This window comes from Microtus pennsylvanicus, chromosome 1 (assembly GCF_037038515.1).
Source record: "Microtus pennsylvanicus isolate mMicPen1 chromosome 1, mMicPen1.hap1, whole genome shotgun sequence".
Lineage (NCBI taxonomy): Eukaryota > Metazoa > Chordata > Mammalia > Rodentia > Cricetidae > Microtus > Microtus pennsylvanicus.
This window is the reverse complement of record NC_134579.1, coordinates 134591282-134606747: the sequence shown is the minus strand read 5'-3', so window position 1 is coordinate 134606747 and position 15466 is coordinate 134591282. Positions and strand designations below refer to the sequence as shown.

The window sequence follows — 15466 nt, the reverse complement described above, 5'->3', positions numbered from 1 at the left end:
TCATGCATCCAACAGACAGATTTAACTTTAAAAATATTTTGGATTGCTGGACCAGGATCCCAGAGGGAGGCTTACAGAGGATCCAGGCGGCTAAAGTCAGCATTAGATCAGAACTGAAGTAGGAAAAGGGGAGCGGGGAGGTGGATGGATACTCAGGAGTTGCCCGAACATGAACTGGGCAGAGGGGCTGGTTGGCTTAGAAGCTGAGGCAGGTTGGATGTGAGACACTAGGGTTTATGTAGGGGAAGGGGCCCAGGAAATCATGGAAAGCCAGGACTGGAATTAAGATGCCAGACACAGGCTCAGAGGTTGGTATCTGAGAAGAACAGGAAAGAAAGGAGGGGGTCCATCCCCAGCCTTGGGGCAGAAACAGCATTTAGAGGGAAGTGGAAGTTCCCAGTTGCTGATGGACCCATGGGGCTCAGGAGAGTGCACTGTGCCCCAGGGTTCCAGGAACTTGGGGCCAGAATACATCCAGAGTAAAAACCTTTGAAGTCTCATGTTCTCAAATTCTTGCCAGCTTTGCGTTCTCCACCGTCAGTGTACCCGTGCGTTCTTACGCGCTAAGATTTTCCAGTACTTAGTATGGACATTGTGTAAGCGGCCTTTCTGTGTTCCCTCCCCACGCCCACAGTGTGAACATTCGCAATTGAGAATGAAGCTCTGGGTTGATCCTGGGACCTTCCCAGGTCCTTCAGGCTCATGGACGCTCTCAGGTCCTTTTACAGGCAGCAGAGTTGCCCCCTCCCAAACACGTTGTTCTTGGCTACGTGCCCCCATTCCCTTCCTACCAGGGACAGGTGGCCTTCTGAGACATAGACTGAATGCCACTCCTCTTTGCCCAGCCCCCTCCTTGGCACAGCAGTGCCCGGGCAGCATCCGGCAGTCAAGCGGCTGATAAGGTCGCCTGCTGCCCCGCCCATGCTCCCACTTGCTGCTCCAGCTACACCTCCCTCCAGTTTGTCCTTCAAGCAGATGTGCCTTGTCTTTCTTTTCTTTTTTTTTTTCTCTCAAGACATGGTTTTTCAGTAACCCTGGCGGTCCTGGAACTTGCTCTGTAGACCAGGCTGGTCTCGATTTTGGAGATCTGCCTGCTTCTGGATCAAAGGCCTGCACTGCCGCCGCCACCATCTGGCCCTCTTCCTTTCTTGTAGGTCTTTTTGGGAGAGCCTCTTTGCCCTGGCTCTGTCCATCCCTCAACATCTTCTTCAGGAGGCACTGGCTACACAACTTGAAGAACTGACTGTGACAAAGGAACCAGTGGTGAGCGTGTTTAAAATGTATTAAGAGGTTCAAGATGAGAGCTGGGGTGGCTATTGTGCCTGTAATCCCAGCACTTGAGGTAGCTGAGGCAGGAAGACTGAGTTCAAGGTCATCTTGGGCTATGCTGACAAGACCTTGTCTTAAAAAAGAAAAAGAAAAAAGAAAGAAAGGAAGGAAGGAAGGGAAGGAGAAGAGAGGGAGGAAGGAAGGAGGAAGAGAGAGAGAGAGAGAGAGAGAGAGAGAGAGAGAGAGAGAGAAGAAAGACAGTAACAGCAGAATATTAAACCGTTGTAAGCGTGTGGGCCACCCCACAGGTCACAGTGCCATAGGGTCTTGTCTTCGGCACTTGGAGCTCCCATCAGTCTCTGTTAGGAGTCCCCATAGGCTCTCAAGTTCCCCAGGGACCACCATCAGGGTGTGGTGGTGCCGAAAAGTCTACCACTTGAGAGGCAGACACAAAGAATCAAGAGTTCCATGGCACTCTGGCTTCCACGAGACCCTGCTTAGAACACAGAAAATGAAACAGGCCACCATCCTTCCTGCCTGTACCTTCTCAGCCCAGACTACCCTGGCCACCACTTGTATCTACTTGTTCTATAAGAACTGAGACCCTGAGAGGTAGGGATCTGGGCTATCGGTCACCACGTTCCCAACATTCTAATCTCACCAAGACCAAGACAATGCCAAGCACTGACACCCTATGCATATGAGGGCCCAGACTTTGCTAAGAAACCTCAGGAAGGACAACTGGATCCCACTACCCAGAGGAGACTTGCTCTCTTTGGGGAGTCTTCCAATCCCATCAGGTTCTCCCACCTAGGAGTCCATGGAGAGGGCTCAACCCCCAGGAGGTCTTCTAGGGGATCATGGATCTCTCCTACTGTGGACACCCCGAAACCTGTGGCGAGGTGTGGCAGCATACTGCTGGGGAAGAGTACGAGATCAAGACCGCAGTCACCGGGAGACTGTGACTCGGCAGCCTGGGTTTGGTCCCCAGACTGTGCCAGGCACTTGTTTTGATCAGGGGGTGATGGGCAGTAGATGCCATACTCCCTGACCTCAGGAAGTTGGTGGCTTTGGCTGGCAAGGATGCACAGAATCACTTAACTTTAAATCCTCGCTGATGGTGCCGTTTGCTTTTGCCCTGGGGTGAGAGGTGGTCTGAGTGTCCTGTGAAGTTCCAGGCAGACCCGCCTGCCCCAGGTACCACCTCCCACTGTCACGCTGCCACACTTGAAGGAGGCTAGCACTGGTATGCGCCTCCATTCTAGCCCTGTTTACTGGGCCTGATTCCACCTGATCAGCCTCAGCTTTTTTGGCCTCTACCTACTGGCTGCTTTGCATTGGGGCTTGGTGAAGCTCTCTTCTTCCTATATTACAGACAAATCAGCTGTCCTACCTGTGGGGTGGATCCTGGGACTGGAGACCTGGGTCTGCCCCCTCTTCCCCTAGTTTCTATGGTCTCTCTCTGTTCTGGGTCAGTTGGTAGTCTCTTCTTTGTAGGGAAGGGAGAGCTGCTGACACCTCCCATCTCACCCCAGGTTCAGCCAGGCCTAGGCCAGCCTTCTGCCAGGACTGTTGCAGCATGTCCCTCCCCAGTTAGCATGCTCCCTTTGTCCCTCCACACCCAGGGTCTCCCACGGGAGCTTCCTTGAGATCCCGAAAGACTACTATCCTCATCGCGCAAAATCCTCCAGTGGCCAGGTGTGATGGTGCAAGCTTGTAATCGCAGCACTCAGAAGGCCGAGGCAGGAGGACTGTGGATGAGGTCAAGGAGTCTGAGCTACACAATGAGTTCAAACCTGGGCTAACGTTATGAGACCCTGTCTCAAAGAAACAAAAGAAAACCTCCTGCCGCTTAGAAGAAAACCCACCGTCTTCCCATGGACTCATGGGGGTTTTATCCCCTGCTTCCTGCCTTGATATTATGCCAAGTCCCTTCTCCACCCATTTCATCTCCGCTTCCCACGCTCCCCTTTTCTCACAAGCACCCCTAACATGCTGTTTCACATGCATGGGATGCTGTTCCCGCTCCTTGCTGTCTCCTGCTGGAGTCACCTTCGGGCCTCAGCTGGAGTCAAGTCCTAAGCTTCACAGTTCTGTCTCTCCCACGTGTACACCCGGCTTCACACTCAACCCTGTTTGACATTTACGTCTGTCGCAAATGGTGCAAATGGTGCAAGGGGAGCACTTGTACCGGAATCTGTCGCGGTCCAGCAATCAGAAAGGTTTAGGAACGGTGCACTCTGGCTCCCCCTCCAGGTGAGAACGGGTATTCCAGCTGGCACTGAGCCAGCCCTCTCACCTGTTGGCAAGCATTGCCCAACACCTATGCCCTCACTTTGACCGATAACCTCACATGATCTTAGTCACTCAAGAGTAACAAAATGATAAAGGATTTCCGGATGCTGCAGTACTGGGGAGCCAGCTTGGGTGCCATGTTTCTGTGGCTAACAGTGGGCATTGTCAAGGTCTCAAGTCCCGCCATGAAAATGGCGTCTCATCTCACCAGAACATTCTTTGCAGCAAACCATGAGATTCCCAGCTTAGTCTCGGGCCGTCTTCGCCCTGTGCCTCACATCACCTTACCCCAGATGACTGACTGACTGACACCACGTCCCCTCCATGTCCCCACCTGGACCTGCCATCTGAGAAGCTACTCACTTGGGAGATGCTATCCTTGGTTTGACCCCATTCTTGGATATCTAATGAGACCTGACCTTTTCCAGGCCCCGTGTCTGACCCTATACACTTCCAGGACCACTGTTTAGGGGGTCCAGGGCAATGACCCAGTGGGGATTAGCTCAGGAAAGACGTGAGGCCAGTGTAACAGGACCACTCCCTGTCCACGTTCACTCCTGTCTGACTATGTGGCACCTGCCTTGCCCACTGCCCAAGGCTGCTCTTGCTGGAACCCAAAGGCTGCCTGCGACATACTTCACCTTTCCCTCCGCCCCAAGTTTTGCAAAGGTTTCTGTCTCTTCCTTAAATACAGCAACCTCAATGTTTCAATCTTAGGACCCCTCCCAGTGTCTTTGGGGTGTGTGACAGGGTCTCATGCTGTAGCTTCAGTCTGCTTGTGGTCAACTCTCTCGCTTCAGTTTCCTGGGTGCAGGGATTATAGGTGTGAACCACTATATCCGCAAAGCCCTGGTTTCTATGCCTGGCTCCGCCCTCTATTCCCCACATCTGCAGAGTCCCACACTGACCAGAGCATCCTTCTCAGTGGTGCGCTGATCCCTGGTCCTGCTGGGCAGCCTGGAGGGCTTTCTGCTGGCCAGAGCCTGGGGTTTCCTGCAGGAAACTTCCCCTCTAAGGTCTTGGAGCTCTGTAGTCCATGTTTCCTGAATAGCTCGGCCACCTGCTCCTCTTTTCTCCCAGCCGTTCCCTGGTCCAAGTTGGTCCTGACCCACCCAGACCACCCGAGCCCTAGCTTCTGATCCACCTCCCTCAAGCAGCATTAGAAAGATCTTCCTAAAGTCCAAGCCTAACTGCACCCCCTGTACAGAGTCCTCCATGACTACCCATCACTATCAGGACACAGTGAGCAACTCACTGGGAAGGCCCCGACCCCTCCCACCTCACCTCTGCCATGGCAACCGAATGCCTGGCAACACTCAACCTTTGTTTACCCGCCAGGTCCTCCATCTGGAACCTTTCCTCCTGCTCCTCGCCCAGGGATCCCCTTCAGATATGCTACTTAGATCACATCCCTCCTCTCCCAGGACGCCTTCCTGGAGCCACACTCCAGGCTGAGCCAAGCACCTCTTCCGGAGTACACGCTCACTTTGGCTTCCCTCATCCCTGTCTTCTGAAGGCGTGTTTCCCACGGCTGAGGGCAGGACAGCTTGGGTCCCTGAGCCCCCACCATAGGGCACAGCACAACAGTCCCCAGAACATCTGTTGCCTGAGTGGATGATGAATCTAGACGACTATCCTGGCCCCCTCTGCAGAGACCCCGGCTGAACTACAGGAAGTGTCTTTCCTCAGTCCCCGCCCCCATGCCCTCAGTCGCCACAGACAGAGACAAGGGCAAGGGCACAGCCCAAGCTTAGAAAAATAGGACTTTCTTGTTGTGCCCCAGTGCCCCCGAACCCTCCCCATCAGTTTTAAAAACGGTGAAGAATTTGGTGAGTCTGAGGCCAGGTCCCGAGAGGTGTCTGGATCCTGCTGTCCCGGGGCCAGAGGAGCCACCGTGGTGGGCCCCCGGCTAGGGTCCCGCAGGTTCGTGGCTGGGCCCCCAGGGCTCACAGTCCAGTTGGACCACAGTATGGGCCCTGGGTGCAGCAGGCTCAGGGGCAGGTGCACTGGGCACTGGGCCGAGGGCCCCGTTGGTCTGGGAGCAAACACTGCTGACAGGTGCTGCAGCCTTGGCCTTGCCGGGCGGCTGGCCACCGTGCACCTTGTAGCGTAGAAGCAACACGAAGATGAAGACCAGAACTGAGGCCACAATGACGCCTCCCAGTGCGATGATCATGGTGCCGCCCAGGAAGGGTGCGTGGGGTGCAGCGCACGGTCGCAGTGCCGGCTCTGTGGAGAACCGAGCGCAGCCCACTGGCCGTGTGGCGGTCAACCCGGTGGCACTGTCCTCATAGACGGCGAGCACACACAGATCATAGGTGCGGCCTGATGCCAGGTCGGTCAATAGGAACGAGCGACTGTCCGCGGGGATCATCCTGCGAGAGGACAACAGGTGGTGTCAGGACGTGGATGCCCACTACCCACGCTCTCCCAGCCCTCACCCTACCTCCCTCCAGCTAAGTTCCCCGCGGTCCTGCTGCCCCGTTTCACCCTACTTCCCTCTAGCGAGCACCCCGGTTTCTTCTGCTCAGCTGACAACATACCTGTCTAGTGGGCTAGCCAGTTCACTGGAACTCTTCCCCTCAGCACCCAAGCTCCCTATTTTGCTCACTGTGGATCCCATACCATATTTCTATGCTGCCTGAGATCTTCCATTCCTCTCAGAGATTCTCCCCCTAACTGTTCTTTTTCAGGAGCCCCTACCATCTCTCAAGCCCTCAGCCCTGTGAGCACCCAGTTTTCCGGCCTCATCTGCCAAGCCCTGTCTCACAAGCAAAGTTTTCTCCCACCCAAGGCCAGACATCTCTCCGCTTCACCACCTCCCTTTAACCCTAGTTTCTACCCCTTACCCATCTCCCAGAATCTTGCTATGTAGCCAAGGCTGGCTCATGTCTTGCGAAAATTCTGCCTCAGCTCCAGAGTGTTGGAAATAGAACCATTTTAATGCTACACCTGACCAGTACCCCCTTTTTTTTTTTACTAGCTTCCCAGACATCTTTCCTCAAGATTCTCTCCCGATTTCCTTCTGTTCCCTGTTTACCTTTTGTTTGTTTTAGACCCTCGAGGGGGTGCACCATTCCTGGAGTGTGGTAACACCATGTCAGTGTGTGGAGTGGACACAGTAAGCTGCTACTCCATCTCCTGGCTCCAAAACCCATTTAACATATCGTCCTCGCATAGAGGACGTATCAGATATTAGCCCGGTAAGAGCAGACACTACACTTGCTTATCCAAAAGGCTCAGAAGCAATTGCTTGTTTGTTTCAAGACAGGGTCTCTCACAGCTTAGCTGAGGCTTGACATGTAGCCAAGGCTAGTGCTGAACTCCTTGTGCTCCTCCCTCCAACTCTGAGTGCTGGAGTGACAGACATGTGCCCCATACCTGGCTGCCTGATTTCTTTCCAGCTGTTAATTCCCCTTGTCCAGCTGCTTTATGTTTCCCTAGTGTGCAGCTGAACCCCTATCCTAACCACTTGATTCCCCTGCACCCCTGTTGCCTCATTTCCTTCTAGCTTGCCAATGAATTTCCCCCTAGCCCCATTGCCTTCTTATGACTACCATCATCTCTATAGTGTTTTCCAGGGAGCCCGAGAGAGTCACCATCCCAGATTCCCTTTTCTGCCAATTGCTTTATTTCTTTCTAGGTCCATCTCTGCATTCTCTTTTATCTTGGTTTCCTGGTTTCTATTTAGCTTTACCTTTGTGTATGTGGCACTTGTCTGAGCATGTGTGTGTATGCATGCATGTCTGTACACATGTGTGTATGCATGCATGTCTGTGTGCATGTGTGTATATGCAAGTCTCTGTGTGCATATGCATGTCTGAGTGTGTGTATGTATGCACGTCTGTATGCATGTGTGTATATGAATGTCTCTGTGTGTATGTGTGCACATGTGCATGTGTGTGTGTGGTGTGAGTGCCAAGTCAAGCTTTGTTATGTAGCTCCCAGGCTAACTTGAACTCTCAGTGCCCTTGCCTCAGCCCCTCTGAGGCTGAGATTAAGGTGTGAACCACCAACCACGTCTGCTCTTACATTTTCTGTCCTTCCCACCCAATTCTCCCATTCCTTTTTGTCTATGTGCCCTGATGGACTGGGCTAGCTTTAGAAAAGGAACTCCTCCATGACCTGTGAAGGGTGGCTGTCTCTAGACTGACCCACCGCCCATGACCTGTGACAGGGTGGCTGTCTCTAGACTGACCCACTGCCCATCAGGCAAGGTGGCTGACCCTCCACGTCATCTCCTGAATATTGTCTCAAAAAAAGAGTGGAGAAGCCATGTGTGTGGCAACAGTCAGTTGGGAGGTGAAGGCAGGAGGGTTGTGAGTTCAGTGCCAGGGCTACATGAGATCAAGAGAGAGAGAGAGAGAGAGAGAGAGAGAGAGAGAGAGAGAGAGAGAGAGAGAGAGGAGAGAGGGAGGAGGAGGGGAGGGAGGGAGGGAGGGAGAGAGGAAGATTGAGACAGAAAGAGAGTGAGTGGGAAGTAGGATCGAGAAGATGAGATCTTGAAGTATGGCCAGGAGAGGGGAGGGATCCAGGCTATGGGTGTGCACGATGCTAACCAGCCCTGGGAAGGGCCAGTTCTTACAGTCAGTTTGGGGCTGTCTGTACTCCTGACCCAGAGTGCATCAAGGACTGAGAGGCATCCACAGCTGCCCACACACGGTCAGTCTCTGGTGAGGACTGTCAGCCACCACCACTGCCATCCACAGTGGTCACAGCAGATGGACCAAGTGCTCTCTGGCTTGGGGACAGACGCTATAGCGACTGGCCTTTTGGAGTGTGTAAACTTCAGGCTTTGTGTTTGCAGTTGCGGAAGACAGACAGAAGCCCTCAGAATGGGGATGTCTACTCACATAGCAAGGCTTTTGCTTGTTTGGTTTTTGAGACGAGGTCTCACTATATAATGCCCTTGAACATGCTATCCTCCTGCCTCAATCTCTTGAGAGCTGGGAAGACAGACGGGCATGCACTGACATATCTGACCTAGCTTAGATTTGATTTAGCAAACCAAAAATTAGGATGTTACTGTTACAAGAACTCTGACACACAAGGCTCTCACACTGCAGGCACCCAGGCCTTGCCTCTGTTTAACCTCCTACCCCCAATTTTCCACTTACCCTCTGCTCTCATTCCTCTGGTTACCCCCACTTCCTCTGGTTACCCCCTTTGCTTTCTCAGCCATCTGCACATATCTGCCATTCTGGCCTCTGGCTCCCGCCCCTCCTCTCTCGTCTCCTCTCCTCCTCTCATCCACCCCCCTCCAAGACGCTGCTTACCAGGCATCCCTGGCCAGCTTCAAGCTGGCCATGCAGACCAGGCTGGCTTTGGATTTGTTACAATCCCGCCCCAAGCTCTTGCTGATCGCATTTCCCCTGTGGTAGCCTCCCTTGAAAAACCAAAGTTCCTGCTAAAGTTTGTTTTTAGCCTCCCATTCCTCCCACAACCTCATTAACTTTTTCTTTGTTCAGTGCTGGGCCGAGACCTCAGGGCCGCATGCAAGCGCTCTATCTGAGCTACACTCGACCCCATCAGCCATTAACGTTTCATTCTTCCAGCCGGACTTTTTTCCCTCGCTGCCTGATTTTGCTGTCTTCGCTTTTTATTTTGTTTTCAGTGCCTTCTTTCTTTCTACCTCTGCAACCCTATTTTTTTTTTAATTATTGACATTGATTGAGAGCGTCAGCCCGCTGTCTGGTCAATTCTGTCTCGCTTCCCTTCTCCACATCAGTCCTATTTCTCTCGTCCGCCGGCTCTGGTTATCCCTGCTGCCTGATTTTGTTTGCCTTCACTTTCTGATTCCCTTTGCATCCTGCTGCACTGTTTCTCTGTCGTGGCTCACTACGTGGTGTTCCTGATGGACTCACAGCGCACAACCCCCCACGCCCCCACGCCAGGCCCCTGCACCTGTAGACAAGGATGTCATCCGCAGAGCTGTTGTATTGGATCTGGTACATGCGGATGCCTGGGACGGGCCTCTGGTCTGGCCACTGGACAAGAGCAGCCGTGGCCCCGTGCTCAGTCACTTGGACGCCACGTTCCGTAGGGGCCACGGTGTCCGCCACTTTGGCGGAAGCTGAGGCAGCAGAGGGCGGGGTGAGGGCATCAGGATCCCCGTCCCGCGGGGGGTCACAGCTGGTGCTATTGGCTAGCTGGGGAGGTGGAGGGGGACCCACGGTCAGCTCAACAGCAGCAGTGGCCTCACCAGCGGCATTGGCTGCAATGCAAGTGAAGATGCCACCGTCTCCTGGCTCAGTGACCAGTAACTCCAGAGTCCCGTTAGGGAAGGCACGAGCACGGCTGGAGTTGCCCAGTAGTCGACCCTGGGGTGACACCCAACGCACTCGTGGCTCTGGGTCCCCTACCGCCCGACATCGCAGGGCAGCTGGCCGACCAGCAGGCACTGCCAGGGGCGGCGAGCGGTGGGTCACCACTGGCGGCTCACACACAAACTCCTCTTCACCCACAGCCCAGAAGTAGCGGCCTCCCAGAGCAGGAGGAGAGGCGCAGGCCTCAAGGTCATCCTCCCGGGCCAGGCGTCGCAGCCACACCAGCTCGCAGTTGCAATGGAGGGGGTTTCCCCCAAAGGCCAGCACCAGGGCAGAGGCTGGTGAGCCTCGGGGCCGGGCAAGCAGTGGCAAACGGGAGAAGAGAGGGTCAGGTGGGATGGTAGTCAGGCGATTGGAGGTCATGTCCAGCCGTGCCAGCTTGTGCAGGCGGGAAAAGGCTCCAGCAGGCACTGAAGCCAGCAGGTTGTGGTCAAGGCCCAACGTGTTCACATTGCCCAGACGACCCAAAGCCTCCCAGGGCAGCTGCTCAAGGTTATTATAAGAGAGGTCGAGGTCCTCCAGGGTCTCAGCACAATCGTCCAGGGCTCCAGCTGCCAGGGCTGCCAGCTGGTTGTTGCTCAAGATGAGGTGGCGCAAGTTGACCAGGCCACGCAGCTGACCCTCGCCCAGCGAGGTCAGTCTATTGCCATCTAGGTGCAGGGCACGCAGGGCACGCAGGTCGGCGAAGGCGCCAGCCGCCACGTGGCGGATGGTGTTTCTAGACAGGCTCAGATGCAGCAGGCCTGTCATGTTGGCCAGGTCACGGCGACGCACGGCCGCGATGAAGTTGTCTGCCAGGCGCAGCTCTGCCGCGCGGCGATCCAGTGACGGTGGCACGAACAGGAGGCCCGCCCCTGGGCACAACACACTTAGGGGCAGCGACTGGGTCTGGCAGCGGCAGCGGCGGGGACAAGGGCTGGATGTGGCCGGCTGGGGTGGAGAGGAGGCAGGGGCCAGCGGTAGCAGGCAGAGGAGCAGTGGGAGGACGGCCATCGCGGGGAGGGGTGGCCTGTGGAAAAGAAGGGAGATATTAGGGCTGGTTGGGGCTGGAGGGGGAGCTGGAGAGGGGGTGGGGTGCTCTAAAACCAGGAGAAATGGTCCTAACATGTTTGGAGAGTTAGGGACATCAGAGAAAGGATGGGTCAGAGATGTGTCACGAAGGCACTGAGAGTCAAGCATGAGCAGCGATGGTCAGGAAGCTGGTTAGACATGGGCACAGGTGGGCAGAGACTAGAACAGTTGGGCAAGGTGGAGAGAAGGTAAGCCACAGAGAAGAGGTGGGCGGGTGGCAAGACTCATCAGAAGAGGTGTGACCAAAGAGGAGAGGTGAGCAAGCAGAAGCTGCTCAGAGAAGCTGGTCAGAGGCGGTCCATCTAGGGCTGGACAAAGACAAACAAGATGGTTTTGACCCGGTCAAAAGCCAGTAAGATAACCAGAGAGAGGAGAAAGGGCAGATACAGCCGAATCAGTAGGGGACCAGGATAACTGGCCAGAGAAAAGGATTTAGAGAGAGGTTGTGAAAGGGAAGAAAGACAGCCAAGGTGCAAATGGTCAGAGATGGCCAGATATGGGTAGACCAGGAGTTAGGGGAGAGAGGTGGAAGAGGAGAGAGAAGGTGGAAGAGGGACAGATGACGCTGACAGGAGAGAAGGAAAGGGTAGCCGGGAGAAGAGTCAGATATGGTTAGTGATGGCCACAGACCCAGCCTAGGAGCCACGGGTGGGCAAAGGGTGAGAAAGCCAGGGGGCCAGAGAGACAAACGGTGACAGAAGTGTCAATGAGAAGCTGCGGGCAGGTGTGTCCAAGCTGAGCAGAGAGCTGGAGGAGGGGGACCAGAGGGCAGGTGTGGGCCAGAGGATGCCGGATGGTCAGCCGGTGAGAAGCCAGAGGGTGGTGGCATCAGAGATCTGGAATGTCATCGGCTGAACCAAGGAGGTCAGAGAGGGACAGAGCTGGCCATGTGTCCAGAGTGTTGGAGACACACTCATGGGACAGACTTTTCCCAAGGAAAACCCCTAAAAATGCCACAGGGCACCTAGCCCTCACCTACTTCCACCTGTAGCCCAAGCAACTCCACCCTCGCCCCAAGTCCCTTCCCACCCTGGATGCCCCTCAAAGGCCTTACCTGAGCTGGAAGCCACCCCAGGGAGCAGAGTCCTCAGGCTCCAAGGGGGTGAGAGGTCAGAACTCAGAAGGGGGCATCTGACTAAGCCTCTCTCCCCAGGGCCTCTGTGGAGAAACCGAATCCGTGGTTATGGAGTCTCCAAACTTGAAGCTCGGGGTCCCGCACCATTAGAATTGGGCCTCGAGGGTCCAGTTTTCGAGACCAAGGCCCCAGCGGTTGTTTAGGGTCAGGCGCTCTCAGTGCCAGGCTCGAGATGCCCAACAGCCAGATGGGGAAGTTTAGGGTCTGAGTCCCAAGTCCACTCTGGAATCCGATATCGGGATCCTGTTCAGATATTAGGGTGCTGAGTCAAGACTTGGAGGTCTCTAGTCCCAGATTTCAGCACTCAGGTCTGCAGCAAGGGCTTCAGCCCCCTCGGAATTCCATGGTTTAGATCTCGGAATTGAAGGCCTAAATCCCAGGGTTTAGTTCCTAAAATAGTGGGGTCCCAGGTATAGATTTGGGAATTCGCTCCCAGATGTCAAGGTATCAGCCAGACAATTCAGAGTTCAGCTCCAAATTTGGGGGCTTAGATGCCAAATCTTGGGGTCCCAGCTCCAAATCTTGGGATCCATATTCCAAAACCATGGGGTTCATTTTCCAAATCTTGGGGTTCCAGGGACGGATGTCGGGATTCCAGCCCCAGATATTGAGGTTCAAGGTCCAGATCTTAAGGTTCCATGGTAGGATCTCAGGGTGCTGATCCCAAATCAGGGTCCCACGCTTGGGGGTTTCAGAATCTCTGGATCCGATCGCCGGCTGCAAGCGACCCCGATGTTGGGGTGCCGGCCCAGGGTCTGGGACAGCAGCGGCGCCGCTGGATTCGTGGCCTGCGGAGGGAACTGACCCAGAAAAAAGGGGTCTGCTGCGGTGGGTAGGGGGGCAGCCGGGCAGCTCTAGGGCTGGGGTGGGGCGAGGCCTGGACGCGGACAGACGGACAGACAGACAGGGCCACGCGGGGACCCGGGCACCGCAACGCAGGCGGGGGCGCAGGGGGGAGGGGCCGCACTCAGAGACCCCTCCCCCGCCGGGGCCGGGGCGGGGGCCGGGCGGGGGCCGGGCAGGCGGGCCGGGTCCGGGTGCTCCCGCGGCCTCCTCGCCGGGAACCCAGGGCCGTGCGCGTGCCCGCACTTAAAGGCGCAGGCCTCGCGCGCGCCCTCGCTTAAAGGCGTAGGCAGCTCCCCCCCTCCCCTCAGAGGCGCGCCCCTAGCACCACCTACCATGGAGTCGCCCAGGAGCTTCTGGGAATAAGAATATCCATGAAAAAAGGCAGACAGAGACACTGAGGCAAAGAGCCGGAGCTAGAACAGCTAGGGAGAGACTGAAAATATAGATAAGCTTAGAGTGAGAGCCTAGAGTATTATGGGGATTCAGAAATACACGGAAAGAGAGAGGTGGATAGAGAGTGACAGGGAGAGACTCAGAAACAGACACGAGAGGCAAGGACAAGTCAGAGACATGTTATCTATTTCTATCTATCTATCTATCCATCCATCTAATCTCATCTCTTTATCTACCCCCCCATATGCAGTACCTGAGCAACTCAGTGTCCAGTTCCCGTTCATAGCCTTGTACTTAGCCCTCGTTCTTAGATGCCCACACATCTGCCTCCTGGCCCTCTAGTTCAGCATCACCTTCCCAAGAAGCCGCCTTCTTATTCAGGTTCTGTCTAGGAACAGGTTTGTTCTTTCAGGAAAGAGGGGCTCATTTCACTGGTTGGAAGGAAGAAAAAGCTGGCACTAAGAACCTTGTCAACTCCCTGGCATTAGGGAGAGAGCTGACCAGAGAGATCCTGTAAAGGAGAGTGAGAGAAGATAGGCAATGGGTCAGAGTCAGGAGGTGGACAGGTGGACACAAAGAAACATGTCTGCCGTCTTCTCTTGTCTCTCTTCTCCCACGGAAGACCTTGGTCAGATCTGTGCCAACTCATAACTCTAGAGGCGAGGTGCTGGGGGACAGGGGAAGCAGAGGTGGCTGGTCCCACACTCTTCTGGCAGATGCTGTTTAAGGAGGAGGGGTGTGGGAACTTGGTGTGAGCATGCGGGGGGAACATGGTCTCCCAGAAGCCCTGTTGCAAAGGAGACACACACAAGCAGGGTGACCTGAGGTGGGTGTGGAGCTAAGAAGCCATCTGAGCAGAGTGACCTTGGAAGTGGCAAGGGGATGTCCATCCACCCTGGCGTTCCCCAGCTCCACTGAAGGTTTCAGAATACACTTTTGGCTCCTTCCACTGGGGTCTATTGAAAAATTACAGCTAAAATTAACTCAGCCCTGGGGCCCACCATTCCAGATCATTAGCAAAGTTCATCGGCGCTCCTGGCCCAGCACGGTGGGTACTGGACACTCGACAGCCCAGTAAGGAGCCGAGCTTCAGAGACGCTGCTGAGATGCTGGGATTGCTGAAGACATGGAGGCCATCCCGAGAGTACTGGTAGATTTGGGGGTTGGTGATGGGAAACTGAGGCAGGGCGAAGAGTTCAGTAGGAAAGAGGAACAGCTCAGAAGAGCTTTGGTAGGCATGAGTTTACCTCTCTGGCCAGCTGGGCTCAGTTCTGCTGCAGAACTTGACAAAACCCTCAGAACACCTCAGGATTGCAGAGCTGGTGCCACTGATCTGGGGACCACACTTGGAGGCTCACAGGAATAAGCCAGGGACACAGGCAATGTGCACAGAACTGCCCACCTCAGCATTGCCGAAGCCTGGCAGGTGAAGGGATGTGGCTGCCCACCTCTGCTGGAAACGGAGGCATGGGCAAGGATGCTGCCACTAGATCAGCAGCTGCTGCCATGGTCTGGCCATGATCATAGTTAACACCCGCCATGGTCAGTTTCGACTGTCAGTCTGATGGATTTAGACATGCTCACGAAAGGCCAGAGAGATGGTGCAGTGGCTAAGAGCACTTGCTGCCTTTGCAGCAGACTGTGGTTGGGTTCCCAGCACCCACATGGTGACTTGCAACCGTTTGCAACTCTAACTCCAATCATCGGGTGTCCTCTTCTGCCCTCTGCAGGCACCAGGCATGCACATAGCACACATCCATACACTCACATAAAAATAAAAGATAAGGGGCTGGAGAGATGGCTCAGCAGTTAAGAGCATTGGCTGCCCTTCTGGAGGACCCAGGTTTGAATCCCCGCACCCACGTGGCAGCTCAGAGATCTCTGTAACTACAGTTGCAAGAGATCTGATGTCTTCATCCAGTCTCTGCAGACACGACATGCACATGGTACCCAGCAAAACACGTAAACACATAGAGACAAGATATTTGCTTTTTTGTTTTTTGTTTTGCTTTTTTTGAGACAAGGTGCCTATCCTGGAACTAGCTCTTGTAGATCAGGCTGGCCTTGAACCCACAGAGATCCGCTTGCCCATGTCTCCCAAGTGTTGGGATTAAAGGCATGTGTCACCACC

The 15466-nt window shown here is 54.9% G+C and overlaps 1 protein-coding gene and 1 non-coding gene across 2 annotated transcripts; both read right to left on the bottom strand.

The window, feature by feature from the left end:
* Positions 1-5314: 5314 nt before the first annotated feature.
* On the bottom strand, positions 5315-13043 carry Lrfn3 (leucine rich repeat and fibronectin type III domain containing 3). The gene is made up of 3 exons (XM_075985514.1): positions 12016-13043; positions 9469-10899; positions 5315-5939 (listed from the first exon to the last, which is right to left on the bottom strand). Exons 2-3 carry the CDS (start codon positions 10881-10883, stop codon positions 5474-5476), a joined length of 1881 nt encoding a protein of 626 aa, XP_075841629.1. The 5' UTR covers positions 10884-10899; positions 12016-13043; the 3' UTR covers positions 5315-5473.
* On the bottom strand, positions 6628-6814 carry LOC142842874 (U2 spliceosomal RNA). The gene has a single exon (XR_012909526.1). It is a non-coding gene; the product is annotated as a U2 spliceosomal RNA (small nuclear RNA).
* Positions 13044-15466: the final 2423 nt, after the last annotated feature.